The following is a 27,458-nucleotide window of genomic DNA, read 5'->3' on the forward strand; positions in this document are numbered from 1 at the left end:
CTCTTTCTCTCGCTGACACACTCGCATAAACACACACACACACACACATCCAGATCCACACACATACACACACCCTGTCCTTTGGTTGACCCCTCCCAGTAGTCATCAGTCCCACACACCTCAACAATGTGTCTTAATCTCCGACTATCCTACCTTCACACTTGACTGACTCACTGCGTTATCCGCCTCCCTCTGATTTCAGCGCACAGCCGATATTAGAGCCGGACGCCGCGCAGGTCATGTTTTATCATAGCAGTCATACCTGAGTGGGCGCTGTTCTCTGTGATTATGGGTACGAGCCGCTGGCGTCGCTCGCACACCTCCGATCCGCTCTGTCTGTATGCTTCTTCCAGTTGGTATGCATCGGCTTCCAGTTCATGTGTCCCTGTCTGAACATTATGCGGTCGCGTTTCTGCATCTCCTTAAAAGACGTCTGGATTATTTTGGCTTTGAAAAGCACTGAATGCATGTCTCGAACGTGGAGCGTAGAGTTCTTCTTTTTTTTTTTTTTTTTTTTTTTTTTTCATCTTGCAATTTCAGGTTTTCGTTTGCAATGCATGTTCTCGTCGCGCTGTCCACCAGATGTGGTTTTGATCTGGCATTTGAGACGTGCGTGTATTGGAGGAGCTTGACATGCAGTCATGTTGTGAAGAGGTGTGTCTCCACAGCTCGACATGCCGCATTTTCTGCTGCGGCCCTTTTCACACATCACATCTTGTTTTTGCCTGAGCCACTTACGTCTATGAAATGTGGAAATGTGCAATTTTAAGTCATGGGGTTATCTGTATATACAAATATTATGTTATTTAATGCACCAAAAGAGCCATATACAGATTGAAACCCAATAAATGATTGAAGATCAATGCAAACTCGCTGTGTAGAGTATTAAAGCTACACGAAGTGCCAGTAGTATTACTTTAGGAGTATTTTAGTAGTTATCACAGTATTTTAACTTACTTTTCTCCCTCTTGGTTTCATTTCTCTGTACCCCAGTTTATCTGCCCTGTCAGTGTTGTGCCTGGATATCAAATATAGAGTACACCTTTTTGTTGTGCCAGGAAATACGTTTCTTGATTTGCACATGGAATTTAATGAGCAGGGAGACAAATTAAAATATAAAATACATATAAAATATAAACATTCAGATACATTCTTAGTTGACATGAATATGAATATACAAGTATAGATTCAGTCGGTTCAACGGCATATTCAGGGCAGTGACGCATGAATCTAATTCATCATCTCTTTATCGGAGTGTGATCTCAGCTGCCTTGTCCTCCTTGTCGAAAACGGTAGTGTTATCAGATATGTTTTAGAATATATTACATACTATACAGAGGCACTGCCTATACAACAGTGATTTATTATGACTGAGTGTGTGTTATCTTTTGAAAATATTTAGCTAACAGTTCCATTTTTCATAAACCATGATTAGTTAGGGACATTATTCACATGATCGCATTGCCCGGCCAAATCAAATCAGATAGCTGCGGTGTAGCTGAGGAGAGAGGAGGAGGGAGATGGCCGAGTTAGAGAGAAAATAAATAAGAGAGAGAGGGCGAAGTGAAGTAGAGAGACGGAAAGGAGCGCGACCAAAAGGGAGGATGGATCAGTTTAGATGAGGATGAAGGGAAAAGGAGAGAGCAGAGACAGATAAGATAAAGAAGACGGAGAGCCAAGAGAGAGCAGGAAGTCTGGGGAGAAGCTGAAGTCGACACCTTGGCAGAGCTCGGGGCTGCATTCCTGCACGCAGAAAGACAGAGTCAGATCCGGGAAGGCTGGCTGCAGCGTTGGCCTCACGCTGGTCTGGACCGACCCGGGACAGACTTCAGAGGAGCCAGACTAGCCCTCCTCCACCCCCAACACCCCCAACACCCCGCCCTCCCAGGAGTTTGTAGGAGCCAGAACCCAGGCCTCCTCCTCTCCTCCCTGCCTCCCTCTCTCCATCCCTCCCAGGCCTATCTGTAACTCCAGCCCTGGCCAGACGTACAGCTGGCTCTCATCAGCTCCCCCAGTAGGATAACTCCTCTCTCACACAGCAGCCATCGCCTCCGCCCCCGTGCATACAGATGATGTCACTCAGTGAAACTGGTGGTGTTTATGTAGACAAATTTATGTAATTATATGGCTGCAGCTCAGTGCTGTAGAATAACGCTGTATATCACAGTGGAAGATACAATTTAGTTCAGTTTGGAGGCCTACTGACCCCGTTTTTTTTCTCTCTCTCTCTCTTTTTTTTTTTTTTTTTTTTTAGGAACAGTATGGGTAACAAGCACACCATTTAGTTGTTCATGCTGCCTGTTACGAAACAGATTCAGTGCATGAACTGCATGTATTCATTCATTTGATCTGGTCATTGTGTAACAACCCTGTTACCCATAACTAAAAACAAAATAGGAACGTGGCATATACATGGCATTTGTGTTTGTTTATTTATCTTTTTAAACTGGTCAAACACAGTGTGTTGACTCTCAGCAACAACTTACTTAATCAGAATATTTTTTCATCCAATCCTCCGTTTTCCAAGCCGCTTAGGGTCTCAGGGTACTGGTGCGTATCCCAGTGCTCATCTGGCAGAAGATGGGGAAACACCCTCGACAGGACAGAATCAGAACAGGTTAATTTATTTATTTAGAGTAGGTTAACAGGCAAAAAACAAGGCAGTTTGCTCAGAATCAACAGACAAGCATGTTAATTCAGAATAGTTTCATATTCAAATAAAAACATCTTATTCTGAATAGCTTAACCAATAAAAATACCATTGTTAGTAGGTTAACACATGCAAAAAAGCTTATTCTGAATAGGCTAACAAATAAAAGTTGCTTAGTCTGAATAGGTTATCCGATAAAGTACTGTGTGATAGGTTTGGCCCAATAAAACCGAACTGATTTAGGCTGCATACCAAAGCTCCTCTCCTAAGCAGTAAATGCTAAGACACTAAACTTCACAAGAGACTTTTTCCTTCTGCCAGGAAAACTTCATATTGTGCCAGAGTGCACGATATTAAAATATCGATATCAGGACAGCTTCCAGTTTGAGTCTATGGGAGCTGGAACGGGGCCGATCCCTTAAAATAAAGATATTATTGATGCACCTCTGGTTCAGTTCAAACTTATTTATATTGGGCCATGTTACAGGAAGAGAGGGGAGATTAAATACTCATATTTAAAGTGAGCTGTAGTTCTACATGACATTTTAAGTAGCGGTCGTTGTGACACAGCTTATCATCCTGTCTCTTGTCCTTTTTGGCTTTTGTCTCAAACCTCCCTGTTTTCCTCCTAACTGTCTTTATCTGTGTTGATGTATTATTTTTGTCCTTCACCCCTCCAGGCCCTGCTGTCCTCTGAGCCCAAGTCATCCAGCTGCAGTCTGTTGAAGATGACCATGAGGGAGCTGACCGCCCTGGCCATGCCCTCTGCTGACAAAAACACAGACAGTTCCACTGTCCCGCAGGTGACCGTCCCGCTTCATCCAGTCCAATGTCACCTGGGAAAGTACTGATTTTTCCGATGCTCATTTGCTTGGTCCTTGTCCTAATCTACGTAGACATCCCTTGAAGTCTCTTTCACTTAATTTCTAACCCTCAAACCCAAAAAAAACAGATTTGCAAAATGACTAAAGTTCCAGAAGAGCACCTGCAGCACCTTGATCACAAAGATTTTTAAAGGTTTTTGAAGCCATTGATTGCTGATGTTTCGTACCAAGATTTTGTATAATTTAACATGTTAATCAGATCTGAGTCAGATATGTAGTCAAAATCTCGTAGTCATAATATCATAAATGATCAACATTGGCTGTCACCCTTTTTTTTTTAACTAAACGCCGTTGGGCCATGTTGTGCACCTTTGAACGTCTGAACGTCTGAACACAAAGGAAATCAAGTCAGCCTGTGTGCAGTTTTGCATGCACTTGTAATTATTCCACTACCTGCAGCACTGTGGTATGCATAATAGCTGCTCACGGGCACACTGTGGTTTAACACTGATGCAATAAACATGGATTATGTATAACAAGTACATAATGTGCTCGCAGGTTGCACATTACATAAGAGACACTGTTTTTGTGCCATCAGAGGGCTCACTGTACTTCTAAAGGAAAATATAGTCTCACAGATCCCTGTAAACTTTGTAGACAGACAGAAAGATATAAATAAAAGATGCTGCATCCAGTGAACACAAAAACAAGGAAGAATAGGTGGCTGGTTTAGCATCTGGTGCCAGCCGAGGGGTGATACTGCGGGTATCTTGTCATCTTTTGAAGGTCATATTCTGAAGATGCACCTTTCTCATAAATCTGTGATGGTGGTGGGAGGGTCGGTGTAAGAAGACATCAGGGACTTTGGCTTATGGACAAAAGGATGTAGTTCCCAGCCCTGGCAAAAACCTAAACTGAACCTGTTTCATTTCATTTCATAGACGATTATGTGTTTCATGTTTTATAACCAATAGTTACTGTTTGTTCATGTTTGTTTTTGTGTCTCTGAATATGATTTTGTGATGGCACATGCACTTGTTGCTGCGGTCTAAAGCAGTCTCACGTCAGTGCTCCTGTTCTGAGAATCATTATAAATGCAGTGTTCAGAAATCACTCAGTGGATTTAATTTTTTAATTGTATTTGTCTGGTCCTCACTGCAGGTCCACGCTCTGAACATCCTGCGGGCTCTGTACCGGGACACTCGCCTCGGGGAAAACGTCATTCCCTTCGTCGCAGACGGCATGCAGGCGGCTGTGCTGGGCTTCACCTCTCCGGTGTGGGCGGTGAGTCTCACCTCCTCCCCTCTTTTTCAAGAAAACATCCATCTACCTGACATATCAGAGGTCAGAGAGGGTGACCTCTGGGCTGAGGTTGGAGGTGAACTTCTGACCCTGCACTGAACTCCTTAAAAACCTTTTTTCCCTCTCTAAAGCCTTTGATAAGATTCATCCTCTCTTTTACATAGAAGTTGTGTTTGTGAGTGCATTGGTATTTTTGCAGTGTCTGGGCCCACACACACACATACATTCTGGGGATGAGGATTCTGCATGTAATTTGATTGCATGTACATTTTCTGCACTGTAACTGATATATATGCTATATGGTATGCTATGTCTGTATTACTTTTGTTAGTATTTTGTTAAGGATGCACTGATAAAACTGATTACCCATTAGTTTTGGATTTAAAGGACAAAATAATTGATGTAAAATCGCTCTTTTTCCAACCATATGAGAAATATGGGTTTCACTATGCCACAAATGAAGAACATACAGTAATACTCAGGACTCTTGGTACTGATATTAGTCTTCATCAAAATCGTTGCTTTCTGATTCCTACATGCTGTCCCATCAGTGTTTGCTCTGATGCTATTCTTTGTTTCTAACTTACAGACTTAATCTCACTCTTTCTCTTTTTTATTTCCAGGTCAGAAACTCCTCCACTCTTCTCTTCAGCACCTTGATCACAAGGATCTTTGGAGTGAAGAAAGGAAAGGACGAGCACTCGAAAAAGAACAGGTCAGCCATCTGCTGCTTCATCTGCCAGTTTCGGGTTCAGCATCAGCGTGCATCAGGGCAGAATGAAACGTGTGCACTTAAATAAAAGTAATCTATAGCGGTGGTTTTCAGCCATGTGCCTTTGAGGTCCAGGACTCTGCAGGATTTCATTGTAACCGAACACACAGTAGCTGATTGTATTGATCAGCATGTCTTCAGTCAGCGAGGAGCAACTTACCAGAAACCTGCAGACTCCTCCATGCCACAGGAACTGATATTGCACTGACTGTACTTGACTACATTTAACTAATTTACCACACTGAGTTTTATTAACTGTGTTGTGTAGGAGTCCATCTCAACAAGTCATTCAGCTTCTTATTTAGTCTTACATATAATTTTCCTTAAAACAAATATATATATAGAAAAAATATTCCATTGTAGAGTACGTTAGGTAATCAAGAACTGTAATCACTTTTATTTCAAAAGTAGTTTTGCTTGTTTCGAGGGCCAGAAGCAAGTGTGAGTAATCAAATGAGTTGATTTACAAAAGTTGAAATTTCTCACTCCATTGGCAGATTTTTTTTTTTTTTTTAATGAAAAGTAACATTTTACAGTGTTAGACAAAAAGGCTTGTTAACATGCATATATTTTGCAGTTTAGAAACAAAACAATAGTATAGAATCAACAGTAAATTAAAAATCAAGGTTGAAAACATCAGTATCATTGGTATAAACAGTTCCTGCTGTGCACCACTGGGGCGCAGTGTTGTAACATCGCTGTGCTTGTAGTTTGACTTCAGTCAGAGCAGCTGCTGTTAGTTTGCGGGCTGTGGAGATCCAAGTCTCCACAGGAGAAAAAAAATACTGTAACCAACGAAATGTCTCATCAGAGAAATTGAGATAGAAACACTGTTTAAAATCGGTTTGAGCCTGTTTCTCTGCGTCTGTGACACATTTCTTTGACACACACTTCCAAAGCGCCCCCTCCTCCTCCTCCTCCGCTCTCATCTCCTATCACTTCTCACCAACCTTCACCTCTGACCCGTGTGTGTCCACGCATGAGTGAGTGTGTGTCATACATGTGTTTGTATGCATCAGGCTGAAGGAGTTGACGTGTGTGTGTGGCTGTCTACCTGTGTGTGCATGTCTCTGTATAGATTACCATAAGCAGAACACGGTGTGCCCTTGACAAGGTGAACGCCCCGCACCGCTAACTGGCCTTCTCCGCATAGTTTACTGAGCGGCACTGAACAAATCACTGCACGCTCCAGCAGAGAGGTGCATTATGGGCCGGGACTTGTAGGTCTGCAGTGAGTGCTGACTGATGGAGGAGACAAGAGGCAGGCTGGGAAGCAGAGAGAGAGAGAGCGAGGAGGGGAGGGCGAGCACGCTGGAAAAAGAGCAGAGAAGAGAGGCCTGCAGTGGAAATGCATGTTGAATAGCAAGCGTAAAGGTCCTCTCCACTGACGTCAGCGCCCCTTTCGAATTTGTAAACTTCTTCTCTGAAAGCACTTTGTGTCAGAATGTGGTGCATGTGTGACTGCGCTTCCACTGCGATGGTTTTTTTTCAAGAGCAGCGCCAATATTTTTGTCCTAAAGTCACCACCAGCTAGTATTTGTGCCAATATTCTTTTGACTTGACCGTTTTCACGCCAAAATTTGAAAGATTTCAGGGTAATCAGCGTTTGTTTTTATTCTTCTCAACGTGGAAACATAACCCAGGAGGAAGACAATGGTGATGATGATGAAAGTTAGGAAACTGTGGTCTGATTACATTCGACAGACCTTTTTCCATCAAATCAAAAGAATATTGGCACAAACACTAGCTGGTGGTGACTTAGGGACAAAAATATTGGCGCTGGTCTTCAAAAACCCATCGCACTGGAGGTGTAGTTGCACATTTATTTGAGAGAGAAAATAGTTTTCTGCCTGAAATATTTCAAAAGAGCAGGTGATTTCTACACACCAAAACCAAGGAATTTAGTAAGAAAAGTTCCTCATATTACCCATAAATGAATTAATAACCAATGGTATGCTTTAAATCATGCCAGCAATCATTTTGCGAGAGTAGCTGGATGGATATCTCATTTTGATGGATAAAACTCATTAGATGATTTTCCACACCACGTGCAATTTGACCCCAAATGAGTTTGAAGCATGCAATCTGTGTGGCGACACAGCTGTTCCTGTTTCAGTCGGCGGGAGCCCATCTTAAGTCCTGCTTCAGGATCTGTTTGAATAGCGTTATATTGTGAAGTTTATGGAGAAGGATTTCAACATAACAGGCTGCCAGTGCTTTATCAAACCACCATCCGGGTATTTCCAAACGTCCATATTTAAAGTGACAGCAGGCACAAAAGGTATATCCAAATTCGGGCTGCTAAGTATATTCATATTAAAATCGATATTGTGGTGTAAGTGTTGTCTTGTCTTAGCTTTAAAGGCTGCATTACAGTAAAGGGATGCAATGTTCTCAACTTACCTGACTGTTTTAGCTGTTTTATTATTTGCCTTTACCCACTTCGTTATATTATATAGGCATTTCTGATGGTTATTCATCAAAAATATCATTGTGTAAATATTTAGTGAAAGCACCGTCATCCCCACAGTATCATTATGGTATCGATATTGAGCTATGTGGTCAAAAATAACGTGACATTTGATTTTTCGCATATTGCCCAGCTCTTGTTCACCTGTATTAACGGTTTGCTTTGCACCACTTAGATGCCACACTGATGGAGTTTGTCACTTAAGGTGCTACAATAAGTACAAAAACGATTACAGAAAGTATTTAAAACTCCTCCAGTGACCTCATAAGCTCAGTCGTTTTTAATTTCATGTCACTGTCATTTAATTTGTTCATGTCAGTGCATGCAAAGAACAGAAATAATGTATTGTCGTACAAATGTCCATTATCCAAATACTTTTACAGCTTTTCCCGAAAGTTTCTGTCAGAAAGTGATGATGTTTATCTTAACCAATCACAGCGAGTCTCACATGCAGCAGGTTGATCAGGGGACATGATTGGTTGTGCCTTCTGCCTGTAATTAGTTATAATATTTACTTGCAAGGACCGTTTGAAGTCACTGGATGGTTGGTTATACCTGCTGCACACCTGAGACTCATCTTAATCGTGGTTATAATTAGTGGAGATAATCACACTCCACTTTCTCGGATCATCTGTGTCAGGAAGGCTTGAAAATGACTGAGATGATGAGATCACTGGAGGGTTAAAAGCTGCAAAATGCAATACTTCTATGTGAGAAGAAGATTGTCTTGTCCTAAATTACAAAGTGAGGCTGAAGTAGAGAAGAGCATCCCATTGCCACTAATTGCGGCCTCATAGATTTGCTCTTTTTACTAATAAAATTTCCAGGGTTGGGTATGAAATCTTGAAATCATACCTATAAGAAGCAACAAATTGAAACTTAAGAGCGAAACTGTGACCCAAAGTGCCCCATCCAGGACAGCTGGACTCACAAATATTAGATCTGTTGCCTTTCTTGTGCTTCTAAAGCGATCACAGACTGGCAGGGTCGGTTAATATGAATGCACCGTGTGTGGATTTCTGGGAATTGAAGTTTTGAATGTGGGTCGGCGAATGTGAGCGTGCAGTTGTTCAATGCAGCTTTAAATATCGGTCATGTTGTAAAGCGCGCATGACTGACAGCGTACCTGCCACCGTCAGACCTCATCTGGGGAGTCCGAGCCGATGGAAGCAGACGTGAACAATAATTTGGGTGCACTGTTTGACCCAGGCCTGTGCGGTCGTTGTATTCAGGTCTATATTGAGCTCAGGAGTGATTTGTTACCCTGGGAGGGCGTCGGGGTAAAGTTTCACTGGGTTTTCCACAGGAGGCCGTTGGAAGAGCCGGGCCCCGCTCCAGGAAGCCCAATCTGTTTCGCTTTACGTTCATTGGCCGGTGTGATGAAGGCCTCCGAAGCCTCACAGCCAAGCCAAGGCTAGCCTTATTTATCTAGTCTGTTTTCAACTCCTATATCTGTCTTTTTCCATCTCCCGTCCCGCCTCTCCCTCTGTATCGCTTCGTGTTATCGCCCTCTCCTCTTGTCTGCAAGTTTGATTAATATTATTACTGTGTCGGGCTATTTTTATGTGTGTGTGTGTGTGTGTGTGTTAAAGAGCGACAACGAGGGAGAGCGAGAGACCAGACAACAGCTATGCGAACGAGCATTTGAGCTCCGACTCGTATGAGTGTGTGTGTATGTGTGTGTGTGTGTGTGTGTGCCAGAGAAAGGGGGTTGGCTGTGCGTATGAGCATGAGAGCTGCAACTCGTTCATTAGTGTGTCTTTTCTCTGTGTGTGTGTGTGTGTTGTGTGTCTGCTCTGTTATTACGGTGATTATTTGGTTGTGTGCTCTGGCGGCAGTAAATGCATTTGACAGCTTGTCCACTCCAATATCTGGCTCTGTGTGTGTGTGTGTGTGTGTGTTTAGGGTCCTTTGGTCCAGTGGAGCCAAAGTGTATACACAGTGCACTCACAGACAAGCCAGTTCATTAATTGCCGTGTGTACGCCTGTGTGTTAGTTTGTGTGTGTGTGTGTGTTTTACCAGGACCCAGACCCGATGTTTGCTTGTGGGTCATTCCTGCGCTAAGCCCTCTCCTCTCCGTGACTCCACATTGATGTTGATCCGATATCGTTGTTGTGATAACTTCAACTGTAAACAAAGTTGACGGGCCGAGCATCGCGCTCTGCATTCCAAGCCGAGCCTCCGGCTTTATCGCGTCCCCCGCGTCAACGCCTCATTTTTCACCAGCTGCGCTGCTGTGAATGCATAATATAATACAGTAAGGGCGCCAGAGATAAGCTCGCCGGAGAGGTGAGTGCCTTGCTCAAAGTCACTTCAGCAGCACTGTCGGGGCTTTTAAGAAATACTCGGGACACGTCGTGGAATATCATCGAGTTTTTCCAGCCTCACTAACCAGTTACTCACCCAACGTGTTTATTTTCAGTTGTGCTAACATCATGTTCACTGCCCACAGAGGATAACACAGAATAATAAACTTTTATAAAACCTCTGAATCTGAAGAGTGTATTTTAATTAAGGAAAAAAACACCTCATGTTCCATTTACACAGGTCATGGAAATTGAACATTTTGGTTACGGAAACTGCTGGAAAGGTCAGGGGAATTTGCATTTGACATACTGTAGAAGGGGAACCCTGCTGTGCATCATATCAGGCAGATTTTACATATGCATAAAGACAGATTCTGCACACATTGTGTAAATCTGACAGGAATATTCTGGTGAAATAATAACACATTGTTCTGCAGTTTTTCTCGGTGGAAAAGCGGCTGCCTCAGCTAGAGCCCACAAACATGACCGGGTCTTTTCACACACACCTCCTCTCTCTCCTCTCTCTCCTCCTCCGTGGCCTTTACCCCCTTTACCCCGTCTAATCTGCTCCAACACGACCTCTGACCTTTCTCCTTCAGAAGGCCTATCGCAGGAGAGTCTTGTCAGACCGAGAGACACTCATTAGGGAGAGTGGACGAGGGTGGGGTGCGCACACACACACACACACACACACACACACATCCTTAGGTGCACAAGTGCAAGCTCATACACACACTCATGCATTGAGACATACACTGGATATTAACGGTTTTCACACACTTGCATTCTTAAGACCTAAACTGAAGACTAATTAAGGCAGACTTAATAACTTTATTTTATAAATAGTGACCAGCACTCTGAGGCCCCACTCACATTAGAGCAAAATACAGTTGTCGGCCTTCATTTTCGAGAATAATCCGGCCAAGCTCACACTTCTAGTGAGTATAATTCCTCATGAGAGCAACAACTTGTCATCCAGAGCTGCTGGAAACGGGTAGAATCAACAGACGTTGACTCTAGTTACTATAGTATAGGCATTTTGTGACAAAAAGGGGGTGAACCTAGGAAAAATTGCAACAGAAACTCTTTCAACTGTTTTAGTCTCATAAATATGTTGGTTATAACATATCAAAAGTCCTAAGAAATCCCAGTGGTGGAAAGTATTGAAAAATGCTGAAATAGGTGGTCTCAATTTCCCATTGACACCCATGTTAAAACAATGATTTATGTAAACTAGGCAAAAAGTTCTGCACTGCTTTTTCAGTCTATAATTTCTCCCCTTTATTTATACAAGACAGTGTTGTATCTTATACCGTTATAAAGCCTGATTTGTCCTCTTTCCAATAGATACAACTTGTAAGGATCCTGCATTTATGGAATGAATGACACCGGGAATTGTGTGGGAAGCGACCTATTTTTTTTTTTTTGACAAAATCCCTTCCGATATTTTTTCAGTTGATCATTTCTCCCATTTAACAATACCGATTGGTGTTGTCTTTTATACCGTTGGAAAGCCTGATTAGTCTCCTTTTCATTGAGAAATAAGTTGTAAGGATTGTCAATCGATTGACCAACATGGCTAAACATGTCCCCTCACCCCCTTTTTGATGGGAGCAAAATCCCATTCCATGTGTTTTCAGGCTTTATAACGGTATAAGATACAACACTATCTTGTATAAATAAAGGGGAGAAATTATAGACTAAAAAAGCGGTGCAGAACTTTTTGCCTAGTTTACATAAATCTTAGTTTTAACATGGGTGTCAATGGGAAATTGAGACATCACCTATTTCAGCACTTTTCAATACTTTCCACCACTGGGATTTCTTAGGACTTTTGATATGTTATAACCAACATATTTATGAGACTAAAACAGTTGAAAGAGTTTCTGTTGCAATTTTTCCTAGGTCACTTTGCATAATGCCTATACTACTAGGAATGTGCGCCGATATCAGCTTTAAAAAGAAATATCGGTGTCGTCCCGAGATGAAAGTTTCTGCTGACGTGCGTGTTTGTCACTGAACGCTTCACCAGATCCGGAGGCAACTCACCTTTTACTTCAACTGCAGGTGCATTCAAAAGAGTGACGTCAAGCAATCTTAAAAAACGCACTCCTCTGGCGAGCTCAAGCCCCGAAAGCCCGTCCAAATGTCTGATGCGAGATTTATGACGAGAGCAGCGTCGTAGCAAATCAATTCAACGGCTCAAACACGGAGAGTACACACAGCTTTTTCTCTCCCAATCTGCTCCACACCATTTATGTTGTTTTGTGACTAGACCCAAAACAAGCCAGCAACACACACACACACACACACACACAGAAACATACACACGTGATTAACTTCACTAGTACAACAGTCCCTGCAGCTAACTCGAACCATGCCCGTAGTACATTTTGAGGTATTTCTGTGTGTGTGAGTGTGTGTGTTAGTAATGAATTAGCAGCAGTCGTGACTAAAGCGGCGTACAACATCCTCAGCCGTCTGATCATGTGCCCGGCAGACCGGATCTCTTGGCCGTAGGAGTGACTGGATTTAGATCGTCAGAGTTAAATAAAGGTTTTATTGGCCCTCCTGCGGCTGAATGGGAGCCGTCGCCATGAGACCGCCGCTGCTCTATATAGAGTTTGTCATTTTATGGATGGGTGTGTACGTCTGTTTGTAAATACGTAAGCATAAACACGTGATTGTAACTCATACACACATACATGCCCTCGCATACATTTCATACACATAAATGTCCTCGAAGCGGCTGTTTATTCCCAGAATGAGCCGGATATACAAACACTGAGGCTTGGCCTGGACTTGGCATGGTTTGGTTCAGTATGGACTGGTCGCAAGCAGCCCTCCCATGATCACCGCTCCTTTTCTGTTTGTTTGAGAGCCATTTAAAGTCATTGAAAGTCATTTAATTCAATTTAAACACAATTTTTAATTTTTATTTATTTATTTTTTTAAATTACAGGGTCCTTTAAGTCCTCACACTTCTGTGCAAAACCACTTCATGAACCCTCAGTTTTTTGGGTTCATGCCTGTCTGTGCACTCTTAGGCTAACAAACTTGATTAACTTTTTTTCTCTCTCTCTCTCTCTCTCCCTCCCCCCCCTCTCTCTCCCTCTATTCTTTGTCTATGTCTCTCAACCTCAGGATGACAGGACGTGAGTTCTTCACACGGTTCCCAGCGCTTTATCCGTTCCTCCTGAACCAGCTCGAGGAGGCCGCCGCCACAGTGGACAGGTGAGATGGTCTTCAGTTCACACACACAAACACACACACACACACACACGCATACATGGAACATCTCATTTATATTTAAAAGAGCACAAAGCAATTCTTGGTGCAGTGTCTTTTTTTTTTGCTGTCTATACCATCAAGTATAGCAAAATGCCATGGGACCAGATGAGCTAAGGAGTAAATCTCATCAGCATCAGTGAGCCAATGAGCGTCCAGCATGCTTGTACCAAGATGTAATAATGCTGGTGATTGGCTGTCGGCTGCAGGAAAAACACTGTCATACCCAGAGACATCATAAAATTGATTTTATAACTAGATGTTATCGCTCAGGATTCGGTATCAAAGTAAAGTTATCAATACAGGTACGATACCCAGCACCACCCTCACCTGGTCTGCAGGCCTGTCGGCTAAGTTGATGGTGAAATTGTCAGTCGTCCTGTTTGATTCCCAAGAGAATCAGAGTGGGAATCAGTGTGAAGTTGCTCGTAACAAAAGAAGATTAATGTTCGGTAACGGCATTTATACTGTAGTCATTTCCTTCTTCTACTGTTAGACACCAACATGACCCGTGTCCGCAGTGAAGGACCAGCACTGTGTGGATTAAAAATAGCGCATTAAGAACCTATGAAACACTTTGAATCTTCATTTCATGTGAGTCTTATATTTCTTGTGCTGTTTATGTTTTTATGGTCTAAAGGGCGTTGTGGCTCAGGAATGACAGCAGTCGTCTAGTAATCAGGAGGCTCATCCAGAGAGTGTGTTGAAGTGTCCTTGAGCAAGGCACTGAACCTCTAACCGATCCTGATGGTCGGCCCGGCACCTTGCATGGCAGCCGGTGCCATCGGTGTGTGTGAGTGTGAATGTGTGTGTGTGAGTGGGTGAGATGTTAGGCAGACTTTGTAAAGCACTTTGACTTGTTGGTAGACTAGAAAAGCGATACAGAAATGCATTTACCATTTTTAAAAAAAAAAAAAAAAAAAAAAAAAAAGGTTAGTGATCTTTTAAGCTCATAAAGAGGTGACGCTGTTGTGCGGGATCATTTCCTGAAGCGATGAGGGCAAATCGTTCCTTGAACTATTTGGGGGAAAAAAAGTTGGATGATGACTTGTTTTTGAAGAAAATTGTTTGAATAACTTGAACTGTTTATGAGGTCTCATTCCATTGACAGGTTCTTTGCTAGAAAATTAAGATTTAAAGCTTAAGTAGAAGACTTAATATGTTTTTAAGAATATTTTCTGCTGCAGAGTGCAGAGTCCAGTCGCTCTCCCTCTTCCCTGAGGTTCATCGGCCTTATCTTTGTCAGCTAAGCCCCAGCTCCCCTTGTAAAATCCCAGAGCTGTCCAGCAGCTCCCCGGCCGGTCTTATCTTAATATGGATCCAATTAATTGAATGCCCTGTCAGACTGGGTCGCTCACAATTCCCCCTCGTTCCCTTTGACCCTTGTTAAAACTTAAGCTAAATTCCCACGGAACCAGATCTCAGCTGTCTGACTTCCCACATCATCACAGCGTATCACGCCACCCAGTTGGGCTGACCACACCATACTGTAGCAAGACCCAGCTGGATGGGAGGAAAAAGAGCTGTTGTTAGTGGTTTTCCAGAGGCCCGTTGAAGTTACAGTACAACAAGTGCATTCCCGAAATATCCGGCGATAACATTTCTAGAAATGAGTTTTCGGACTCAAAAAGTCTCCAAAGCTGTGAACCGCTTTTGGAATATCGTAACTTTAAAAAAAAAACGAAACATCTTCAGACGACTTGGACTTGTCGGCTCCCAGGTGCAAATACATGTATCTGCATGTAACACGAACTCCCCTTGCATAATAAAACCTGCGCCTAGAGATAGTTGTTGGTTAGGGGACGACTTTTTTTGGGACACATGACGCGTTGGTCAAACGTAAAGAGATGAGAATATAGGCACCAAATCATGCGTGCGACCACAGTAGATAGTTTGTAGTCCCAAAGTAAGAGGGCTGAGATTTTACTACTAAAAAGCTAATGTTTATATTTCATGGCCCATGCATTTAAAATGTGGCCTACTCAATACTTTGACTCATTATAGCTGATTTGAGCTGTGTTCACAAATCCGTCCTGAGTGAGGAAGGTGCACGGTGTAACCGGAAAAACGCTCAGCAGCCTGTCCAATCTCACTCACTGACTTTTTTTTTTTTTTTTTTTTTTTTTCCTGAAAGGTTGAACTTGAATTGTCAGTGGCAGCACTTCTGGGCATCTTTTTTTTTTTTTTTTTCGAGCGACCGCTTTCTGAGTGTTTACTGGCCGCTTCCCACAGGATTCCATGTAAATATAGATAGTGCAGTTAAGAAAAAAAAAAAAAACACTGTGAACAAGTGTTTAGCCAGATTTTTTTTTTTTTTTCATTTTTTGAATTATGTGTTCATCCGCTGTGCAGTGATTTTGATCTGTAGACTGTCTCCCATCACCCACCACCTTCTCTCTCTATAGAAATGGGAAAGAAGAAGTCCCTGGTGTGGAGTAGTGTGGTGTCTTTGTATCCTACATTATGTATATTTTACCATTCTATTCAAAACTGCTGCCTGTCATTTAAAACAGGTCACAGTTTAGCTTTAGAGATGCTAGAGAGATAAAGAAGAGAGATTTTCACCTCTTTTGTCTCCTCTACTTTTTTCAAAATGATGTATAAAAACAGTAAATACTGTATGAGTCTTGTACCCCCCACTCTCTTATATAAAAACAATAATAATGATCATTATAATAATAAATAATGCTTACAACAGACGCCTCACCTGGACTGGGGATGGCTGAGGATTTGAGGCAGGATGGTGTCTGTTTTTCGTCTTCTCTCTCTTTCTCCATCCTTCCACCTCAGTTTTTCTCCACTTCCAGCAACTACACCTCCAGCTGTATCCCATCGCTGCCCAAAATGTTCACAGTTCCCCTTTATCACCCCCCAAGCCAACCCCATACACCCCCCCCCCCCTTTTTTTTTTGTTTTTTTTTGTTTTTGGTGTTTCTCTTACATCACATCCTGTCCCGCTGTGCCTGACTGAACAGGGACACTAAACACATTAGACCAGTTCCTAATTGAGCCGCTATTAAATTTCCCATCTTGTCGATTGCGTGGCTGTCCCAGCGGGTTGTAGCGTGTGTGTTTGTGTGTGTATGTGTGTGTGTGTGTGTGTGTGTTGTTGTTGTTGCTGAGAAATGACTAATGAAAAGCACAAGTTGTTTTTCGCGGGGGGTCTGTTACTCTATCTCTGCTCTATTAGAACCTCATGACTAATGACAGGACCCCGAAGGACGTCCTGCTATTATCATGACACACACACACACACACACACACACACACACACACACACAGAAATCGGCTGATGTTATGTGGATGTTGGTCTACACGCTCACACACAGAGCTGAAAGCCAGGTGCAACCTATGGTACAAACTATTGGTTCATGCTGTTTCCATATGTATCTCATATAGGATGCTGACATTTCCATACACACCGCTAAACAAACACAGGAGTGGATTCAGGAACACCAGAGTGGAGCCGGTCTCCCTCCATGGCCTCCCCGGGTCGGCAGAAATTAGATTTCTAACCCGAGAAAAACAGAGGATTTCCTTCCACCTCCTAGTTCAGGATGCTACATGACAGCAGGACAAACAAGCAAGATTAAAACCAAAATCCATAACGTTTAACGTGTCTTTGCTCCACGGCGATGAACCACAGCGAAGACAGGGGAGCATCTCACGTCTTTCAGAATGAAAATGAAAATCGATCAAAATGGTAAAACTAACATGAATATATTTTTTACTGAAGTGGTGAATTTTGAATCTGTATCTGTGTGTACTTGAAATTAAATTGGGAGTATTTGTAGTTAATAACAATGCTACTACTACTACTACTACTACTACTACTACTACTACTGCTGCAATGAATACTACTACTACTACTAATAGTAATAATGATAAAAATGCTAAAAATAAAAATAAGGAGAGGAAGAAGACGAGTGAGCTCTGTTTGTAAAGCACTTTTCATGCAGGAAATGCTGGCCAAAATGCTTTACAATATAGAAATTACATGCAATGAGTGCTTTACATGTAAATAGAAATAGAATGAGCATGAAAACAGGGACAGACTGCCATAAGTATGTAGCATAAGATCAAAAATCAGTGCACTTTTTCCTCAGGAAGGGGCCAAATATCTCCCGAGCCAAAAAGATGGAATACAGAGAACGCATAACATCAGATAATGAAAAACATGCAGAACCAGTAAAAGCTACAGCAGCATCGCGAGTCTCCACACTTTTAAGCAGAAACTCTGAAAGTATTATTGTGTACATGAGTTATAACTCAGCATCTAGGTCTCTGAAGCCATAAGCAGAACCCCCCCCTCCTTTTCCTAAGGGACACCGGTGGTATTAATTTACCTGAAATGATCCCCGTTCAGCTGATCTCAGAACATCTCCCTGTGGATTTGACCTCACGGTGGGTCTTATCTGTGTCGGCACAGCCCTGTAATTCGGGCCTGGGAAAAAAAAAAAAAAAAAAAAAAAAACACACTGCTATGGTGCTGTGGGGTTTCAAAGAATAAAAACACCACATTTTTTTCCTGCTCAAATAAGTTAATTAATTTAGTTAGGACAGGTGAGACCCGACAAGCCCATCGATACTTTGGACGTTTCTCGCCGGCAGAAAGGGGAGAGTCTCTGTTGAAGAGTTTTCCACTTGGATATCATAACAATCTGGGTTTCTGCTTTAAAGCTGTTCTGAAGGCAGCGAGCAGCCCTCGTCTGTAGCAGCCACTTGGTATTCATATAGGTGTTTTCTTCGTCTGTTTCTCTCTGTCCCCGTTTTCCTTCCCTCGCTGTAAAGTGTGTCAGAGGGAAGCTGTGCAACCGCTGGCAGAGACGGACAGTTTCCACTCTGAGTCAGGCGATGATGGAGGGAGTTTATTGAACTGGAGGGAGAAAGCGGGAGGTGAACCGCTCAAGTTCAAAGACAAACGAGGAGATGACTTGATCAGTAGCGTGGGTGGTTTCGGACGTGATTTGTGTGTCACCCCTACAAGAATGTAGACCAAATGTGTTTCATGGTGGAAATTAATGATATGTGGGATGCAGGTGATTGGGCATATTCCTGTTAACATCCCAGTTTGGTTCAGGAAAATTGCCAACTTCAGTATTGCAACCAGATTGGATGCACGGCCCTTGGAATAATAATATGAAGATAATAAGAATTTTAGTTTAATAGACTTTCAAAAACAGTTAATATAACAAAATCATCACCAAAAATTCAAGACATCACAACATATAGGTAAATATAGCGGGATAAAAGACACTGAATGATAGTAAGTAATAAATAAATAAATAAATAAATAAAGTGATTCTGGTTCCTGAACTCTTCATGTAGGTCATCTTGATGGCAAAAGCCTAGTCACTTTTATTATTATTATGAATGCTGCCAACTTTTTCTTATTTTTTTTTTCTTACATGCACCAGTGGAGCTGAAATAGATATTTCATTTTTTTTTTTTTTTTTTGTAAGGTGCGTCCATTTCTGTCTTCGTTCATCTGGATGATATATTGAATCAGTTTGGAAGCCCCGTACCCACTGGTTTTGACGTGGATAGCTTTAAGGCTCAGAGATTATCATTTCTTACTGTTTTATGGTGCGATGACAGTCGGGACAGCCAATTACGTAAATGCTGACACGGCTAAAAAAGAGAATAATAGCGGCTGAGATTTGGTTCACTTGAAAAAATTGACAGTCTGCAAGCCGGGGGACCGAGATGTCCCGCGCCGGTCTGGTTTTCCCATTTAGCCCTCGCTCCTCCAAGTCTCTTATTAGTTATTTACAGCGGCCTCTGGGCTGCACAGAAGCCGCCGTGCAAACCTGGCCGCATACGTTTACAATGCAGTTGTCGCCGATCACCCGAGCGGCGTAATTTATGCCTGCGGGGAAGGAAACTATGTGCTTTTGCACTTGGCGAGTGACGTGAATGTACAGTTTTCATGTGATTTAAACGCAGTTGTCACAGGAATTTAAATCTTGACACAAGACGACCTGCCAAGAAAGGTCGGGTAGGCCTGCAGTACTGACTCCTGGGTTTTTCCTCTTGTGCGTGTGTGTGTGTGTGTGTGTTTAGTGACAGTGGGCAGGTGAAGCTACACCCCAGTCTGTTCCTGCTGCTCTTGGTGCTTGGCAGACTCTACCCTTCTCCTATGGATGGATCTTCATCTCCGCTGGGACTCGCCCCTTTCATGCCCTTCATCATCAGGTGGGTGGTGTGCTTAGACGCACACAGAGAAACACACACACACACTCTCACATGTACAAACACAGTGGATGAATTTTAAAGCTTTTATTGCCTTGAGGGCTGAAAGGAAAACCCATTAAGTCAGACTTTTTTCTTCTAACGTCGGTTTGGACCAGTAAAATAAAGGTGAAAACAAAAGGCTTCTCATTTCTGACACTGCATTAGAAAATGGAAAACGAAACACCTTGATTGTTCAATTAATACATCGTCAAAAATGAGTAGCCTTTTGTTTTCGCCCTGATTTTTACGGGACGCCGTGTCCAAATGAAAACGAGAATGTCCGATTCATTGGGTTTCATTTCAGTTCAGCTCTTTGTCGACGCACATGGGAGATTCGGCTTGCATTACCAAACAATCAGCAGAATAAAACAGACAACAAGTCATTTCTTTAAGGGGAAAAAAGCCACAAAACCAGTGTCATTTGATATCCATTGTTTGTGTTGATGCACATAGTATAAAGACATAGGTATGTAGGCTTGGGCTTATATGTGTGCAGAATGTGCTGCAAGTGAAAGGGAAGTACACAATAAATATGCGCATGCACACAAACGAAACAAAAGAAACTCACACACACACAACAGGCCAGCGTCCTCTGCGTAAATCCTCCTCTCATCCCTTTACATTTACATAGGAACAAACTGTTTTTTTTAACACTGACCGTACTCCACTGTGCCCGAGTGCGTCTGTCATATTTTATGTATATCCATCACATCTCTCTCTTTTTTTCTCTGCTCACTTCCAAGACGAATCAGTTTCACCACCACTGTTTCTCTCTGGTTTCCTCGTCTTCTCCCATTTCATAGTTAACAACCGTACGAAATGGCATCTTCCTCTCTTGGTTTTATGCGTTTCCTGTTTGTAACAGGACGTTGAGGCAGGACAAAACGCAGGCAGGGATCATTCAAAAGTGTGCGCCAAGAGGTTGTAACTTACAGTCAAGCACTTTAATTTGATGGGACGGGTGGAGGGGAAGAGTTGTTTAAAAACTTGTGAAGCTTGAAATTTAATTTACGCTTGCTGTTGCAGCATGAGATTAAATTAAAGAAAAACTAAACCCCAAACCTAAATCTCTCTGAAGCCTGAGCTGATGCCATCACCTGTTGCACTCTGTAGGTGGCGCCCTGCTTTACGCCACACGAGCGTCATTAAACGAAGACGCCTCAAATGGCAGCGTGCACATGTACGTTTGATTTCAGCGCCGAGCAGCGTTTGGATTGATTTTTTTGCAGGAAGCGTCCGCTGTGGTCTCCCCTCCGAGCCCCTGCCTCTCCAGACTGTCGCTGTAAAAGAGACTGTGTTTGTCTCCGGTCGGCTTGCCTGGTCATTTAACGGCAGACTCAGGTTTTCTGGCACAACTTCACCGACGTCCAAGGTGCACGGAGAAGGGAGAAAGTCTCAAAGAGGTCAAAGCTCCATATAAAACATAGATACTTCAAATCCAGCCAGCCAGGACACTGATATTTTTATATATATCATTTGCTGGACATTATGGTTCTTTTTTGCCATTTTTTTGACTTTTTTTCTAATGTTCTTTTTTTTTTTTTTACACATTGTTTGGTAGTCATCATTATTTTCTGGTCTTTCTTGTAATTTAATTTTAAATATATCTTTGTTTCTGTGGGTTAACATGGAAAGAAGTCACTGTTATTACAGCTAGTGCCTTATGTCACGGTGTGTTTAGCATGTTAATTCCAGCAGGACAAATGACTGGGATATATACAATATACTGTATATATTTTGAATTGGAAAAAAGTCAGTAATGGCTCGTTTTATTCAGCGTATTTCTTATATAGGACAACTTTACTGTCAGACCATTCTTGGCCTGACAATAAAAGTTGTTCTATATACCCCATGTGTTGCTGGAGCTTTGACCTTTTTGGGTATTTTTTTTTTTTTTTTTTTTTTTTTTTTTAGAGATAAGCACATAAAAAAAAAAAGAAAAGATAAGCGTGATGAATGCTTGCTCGATTCCAAGAGGGTCACACACCTGCTCTCTCAGACGTGTCAGACCTCCTCCAAACAAAACCTTCCTCTGAAGTTGAGCTTTTTCTAAGTATAGAAGTGTTTACAATCACCAAGACAAAACACCTGTAGTCTAAGCATAAGGACTGTGTGTGTGTGTGTGTGTGTGTGTGTTTCAGGGAAGCTACATTTTGTTTTGTTGTGCAGGTGTTTCTGCAACTGTAATGTGAACTTCTTGTGTCTTGCTGTACTTCGTGACATTTAGTTTTTTTTTTTTTTTTTTTTTTTTTACACCGCCCTCCCTAAATTCCAGCGTATATATCCTGACCCGTCAACTGGCTAATAAAGCCGCGCTCGTATTTATGTTGCCTGTGAGCGAGTCTGATTTTTATGTGTCTCCGTGTGCCACCGAGACAAAACACCTGTCTCGTCGGAGCGTTTGTTTGTGTGTGTTTTGCGTCTGCCTTTATCGGTGGTGGATGTCTCTCTGCCCTATGTGTGTGTGTGTGTGTGTGTGTGTGTTTTTTTTTTCTGTTGTTGTTTTTCTGGGCCATTAGATTCTCACTGGTTTTATCTGGACTGTTTGCTGGGGAGTGAACTACACGGGCGAATGGGAAACTGCGGTTACTACATGCATTTTTCACATTCCTGAGATGGAGAAACACACAAATATTATTGGAACATGTTACTCTGCAGCACCTGCACATCGCCTGATCATCCTGCTCTACACACACACACACACACACAGATATACTGAGAGAAAACCATACAATCACAAGTAGTTGTGGTTGAGATTGTGTTTTTTTTTGTATATAGAGTACATTTTGTTTTGTGTCTTTTAGGCGACAGGCCTTGAAAAAAAGAAAATAATATTGCGCCCTTTTTTTCCTTGATATGTGTTACTTTTCCAAAGACAATTGCGTGGCACTTTTACAGAAAACTAAAAAGCAGCAACAGCGATGAAAGCAAAGTAGGAAATGAGAAATCAAGGCGTAAAACCATAAATGTCAACTATAAAAAGTCAAAATGGAATTTTTGAAAGCAAGTGTCTGAAGAGGCTGATTTACAGTTTGAAACACATCAAGACTTGAAAAGATTACACGTTTTCCACGGAGGCCCTTATCAGTCTTAATGGCGTACATGTCCTCTTTTTACCCTTATAAATAAAAAATAGTTTCTGAGAGGGGACACTGTGGCCTCTGCTTACTTTCAGCTCGCAGACATGCAGACGCACTGTAACCAGGACAATCGACGGAAAAACAAAAACGCCAGTCATTTGTCAGCGCGTTAAAAATGTAAAACCCAAACACTCAGGTGGCGCAAATGAGCACATATGCTTTTTATCCATTATGTCATGCAGAAATCAACTGCACGCTCTGTTCCGACATATATCACAACACAAAACACACGTGCGCACACACACACACACACACAGAGAGAGACCATCATTCTGGAAAGCAGAGGGAGGCGCTGGGTATCACGGGTTGTTGTCAGGTCTACAAACTCTGAAAAGTGATAGATCGTTCTGTTCCCTGGCTGCGGACGACCGACTGGAGCGGATTATTCGGAGAGGAGTGATATGGGAGTTTCCCACTGATAGGCCAAGAGAGGGAAAAATACAACACATTGCACTGCGCCCGGTTGCTGACTGTTCAATGTGACGTGCAACCTTTCAGTGTCGATCAGATCGAGCCTGAATCTGGGTTTTCTCGACATTTCTGAATTCAGTTTAGAGGTTTTTTAATGTGTTTCCGTGCACCATGTTATTTGGTCCAATGTGTATATGCATTATTATTATGCATAACCTCCCCATTTGCCAATATCAGCTGTGAATTGGCGAGAAACACCAGTGTGATCACCTTTCATGAGGATGAGGATGATGCACAATAATAAACAATAAAACAATGTAGAAACAGGTCTTCAACAAAATAAAACAATGTAGAAGATAAGATCAGGACTAAAATGAATATTATTATAAAATGAAAGTAATTAAAAATGGTTAAGAAAAGGCTTTATAAGTGAAATGAATTTTACATCGCTATTGCAACGCGGCTTTTGGAAGTCATTGGCGATCTTCAGAGAGGCTGTCCGTGCTCAGACCTTTTTCTGTGCTCAAGTTTTATTTTCATTTTCTGCTCTGCGCCTCCCAGAGATCACCTGCCAATCAAACAGTGTGGGCGGGACACTGATGTGCTTAGGAAATCGGGATGGCAGCGCAGCCAAAAGTCCAAGGGTGATCGGTCAGTGAGCGAGACACGAAGCAGAAATATTAAAAACTGATAATATTAGAGGAAAAAATAGTCCGTCCTCCTGTCGTGATGTGTTTAATGACCTCAGCCCACCGCCGTCTACAACGCCGCCTTCGCTTTTGCGTCTTTGTAGCACCTCCATTATTATGACCTCCTTGTTGTGGTCAAAGACGTTCGACTCTACGCTGCCCTCTAGTGCCAACAGAAAGGACACACAGAAGCATGCAGACAGTGACGGTTACGTTGTTTGAAATGGACGTATTTGTTTCCTAACACAAAGGATGAAGCATGTTGATGAAGCATCTCAAGGCGGCGCTCTCTTCTTCGTCTGATCAGCCGCGGTGGCTATCGCTGCTCACGCTAACCACCACGTTCTTCCAAACAAAACCAAAAACGGACACCGAATCACTCCGTTTTTTTCCCCGGCATCAGCAAATGTAAAAGCCTTAGTTCAAATCACTATCGTGCCGTAGTGGCAGAGTGTAGCGAAACAAATTTATTTCTGTGAAAATGACTTTAATACCCGGTACTTGTTACTTTGCCCTGCCGTAAAAGTTGACCTACAAGTGGATAAATCAGGTTTATTGACTTGAGAGTAGTCCCTTCACCGCGGCAGAGAAGATGGAGAGGGAGGATGAGTGTGCTTTTAAGCCAGAGGTGATGCGGGGTGAGGAGGGTTTCCAGGCGAAGACCTTGAGGTTTGATTGGTCCAGTAACAGATGAGATAACAGCACTCGAGCGGTGCATATGTCTGTGTCTGGCTCTTGGTTTATAGCTTCAGTACATTGTGTGTGTTTACTCTCGTCTCCATCCTCCAGTCTATATCTTTATTACATGTGCACACACACACACACACGCAGACGAAAGACGCTGCCTAATAGCTTCACCACACTGTTGGCCGGTGTGATCTGAGCTGACGTTTGTGTATTCGTCCTTCCAGCTGTTTTATCAAATCTCTCCGTTTTGTCCCCGGTTCTCACACACGAGATGATCCACACAGATGTTGGGGTTTCTCCTATAAGACATAACTTACAGTCCGCTAGACACAGCCCTGGATGACTCACGGAAGATGACTTTAAATGATAGTGACGGGTGTAAGATAAAACCTATTGAGATAAATCACCGTTGGCTCACAGTCCACCTGTGGTTTTCGAGATTTGTTTTTGTTGCAGTTTCACTTTGAATACGTTTACATGGTCATCACGATTAACAAAACAGTGTCTGTAGGTCAGAGTATTTCGTTTCATAATTTTATTTGTACAAATGGACTCGTGGTGTCGAATAGGGGTGGTTTTTCAGCCGCCGGAGACGAGGCCAAGCGAGATTTGAAATAATATTTGTCTTGTAAACAGCCGAGACTGCGCACCGCTCAGCAGCCATCTCAGATATTTTGCCTCTCTCTTTCCTCTGAGATTGAGGGGATTGTTCAACCGATCCAATCCCGAGGTCTAACAGCATGAATTCATCTAATGTACGGAGCATCAGCTGTACTCCTACAAGCCTCCAAAGTGTATATTTTTAGGAAATCAGCCCTACATCGGCATGAGCTACAAACACTTGCCTATATATTTTTGCTGTAGTAGTAAGACCTATCCCCTTTTCAGTTCCAACAAGTGGAAATTTTTCACTTTCCTGGACAGTTGGTTGGTCTTACCAGGGTCCTGACATTGTTAATGTATTGTATTGTTTCCCTACAAGGGGAACTCAAGTCCACTCTGCCCTGCTGGACTGTCTTACTGTAGAAAATGCAGCACCTAAGACTCTATTTTTATTACATTTTGTATTTTGAGGAACTCTTAAATCTTGGTGGATGATGAAGATAGAACTCGAGAATACTAAATAAGAAAAGAATAACACCAGGTGGCTGATTTACCTGTTTTACTGTGTTGTAACAAATCAGCAGATTTTTTTTTATCAGTCATTATACAGTACAGTAACTCCAAAAGCACCTCTACCTGAACCAAAGAGCCCTTGAAGAGCTGGACTTGTTCGAGGTGTGGTTAAGAAGCCCACAGCCGAGCCCTGACTGGCTGGCTGGCCGGCTGCTCTGTGTCAGAGGAGGTATGCAGCACTCACATCCACCCCAAATGAAGCCCACATGTTGGAGATGTTAAATATAGCCCGGCCCTAACTGCCTTGGCTCCAGCCCTGGATCTCCACTCCCCCCCCCCCCCATCCCCTGCCGCTCTTCCCCAGGCGTGTGTGGACGTGTCTGGGGAGGTTGATGCCTGTCAACCCCCCGCCGCCACCTCTTCTTCCCCCCCCCTCTCTCCCCATCTGACCCACCACCTCCAGGATTTAGTTGTAGCTTCACTCCTTGTGCGTTAGCGTCATGGATAATCCCGCTTCTCGGTTCCTCCCGCTGTATCCCCTCCTTCGTTGCTGCATCACACCATGCAGAATTATATCTTCATATCCTCTCCCCCCCCCAAATCTCTGATCTTTCACATTCTTCTGAGGGCTTGGCCTTTGCATGCGTCATACCTGCATGGGTTATAATGATGATGATGACGAGAATGACGAACAAGAGGAGGAGGATGACCAGACACATTTGTCATTTTTATTGATGGGCGTTTCATTCCACCCATCTATGTCTTTATCTGGTGAACGGTTTGAATTGTTTTCACTCCTTCGCCTCATCTCCTTCACCGAGTCTCGCCGTCTATCCTCTTTGTCTTTTTCCTTTTCCCCCTCTCCCCTCGCCTTGTGCCCTATTGGCAGCGCCTCAGAGTGCTGAGATTGTGATTTATCTCCTGTGTTATCCAGATCAGGCATCGCTTTCTCCCTCTTTCCCTCCCTCTCTTACTTTCCCCTTCCCTCTGTCTCGTATCTCATTTGTTTGGAAAGGCTGAGTAATGCCCATAAACTGGAAGAGCGCATGAACACTGCTCACAAGAATCCTACACATTGTGGGTTTTTGATTCTTCAAGAAGCAGCAGTTTATACACATCTTATCAGCTTAAATCATGAAGTTGGACAACAACAGGAAAGACGGTCATATCCCTAATTACTTGTTTGAGATCTTGTAAATTAGCTCCCTTTGGCCAAATCATTATTAACTTTCCTGTCGGTCTCCTCTACAGTGAAGTGCAAGACCTCCCAGCCCTGGCCGAACGTCTTCACCACCTCAAGTCCTCAAAATTCAAATATCGACTTATTGCTGCCATTTTGGGCTATCCCAAGTGCTCATTTACCGAGTGCAGGTGTAAAATTGATGTTGTACAATTGATATCAATGCCAAAAGCTGGGGTGGCCATGAGTGATGCCCAGGTCTAGGTTCGACTTTTATGAGCTTCACGCCTTGTAGACCGATTTGATGTTCCTGAATTCTCACGTCACAGTTTCAGTACCCAGCAGATCAAACTGCGCCTTGTGTCTTGTCGGTGCTCCTTTCTGGACC

At 42.8% G+C, this 27,458-nt stretch overlaps 1 protein-coding gene across 1 annotated transcript in view; it reads left to right on the plus strand.

Annotated features, from left to right (window-relative positions):
* The window catches only part of thada (THADA armadillo repeat containing), a 122,474-nt gene that overhangs the window by 29,465 nt on the left and 65,551 nt on the right, over window positions 1-27,458 (plus strand). Inside the window, exons 24-28 of the mRNA XM_030071385.1 lie at window positions 3,331-3,453; window positions 4,636-4,758; window positions 5,400-5,491; window positions 13,470-13,559; window positions 19,677-19,808. Coding sequence (XP_029927245.1) covers window positions 3,331-3,453; window positions 4,636-4,758; window positions 5,400-5,491; window positions 13,470-13,559; window positions 19,677-19,808 — 560 coding nt within the window. The remainder of the gene's footprint in view (window positions 1-3,330; window positions 3,454-4,635; window positions 4,759-5,399; window positions 5,492-13,469; window positions 13,560-19,676; window positions 19,809-27,458) is intronic.

Source organism: Myripristis murdjan, chromosome 15 (assembly GCF_902150065.1).
Source record: "Myripristis murdjan chromosome 15, fMyrMur1.1, whole genome shotgun sequence".
In the NCBI taxonomy this organism is placed as follows: Eukaryota; Metazoa; Chordata; class Actinopteri; order Holocentriformes; family Holocentridae; genus Myripristis; species Myripristis murdjan.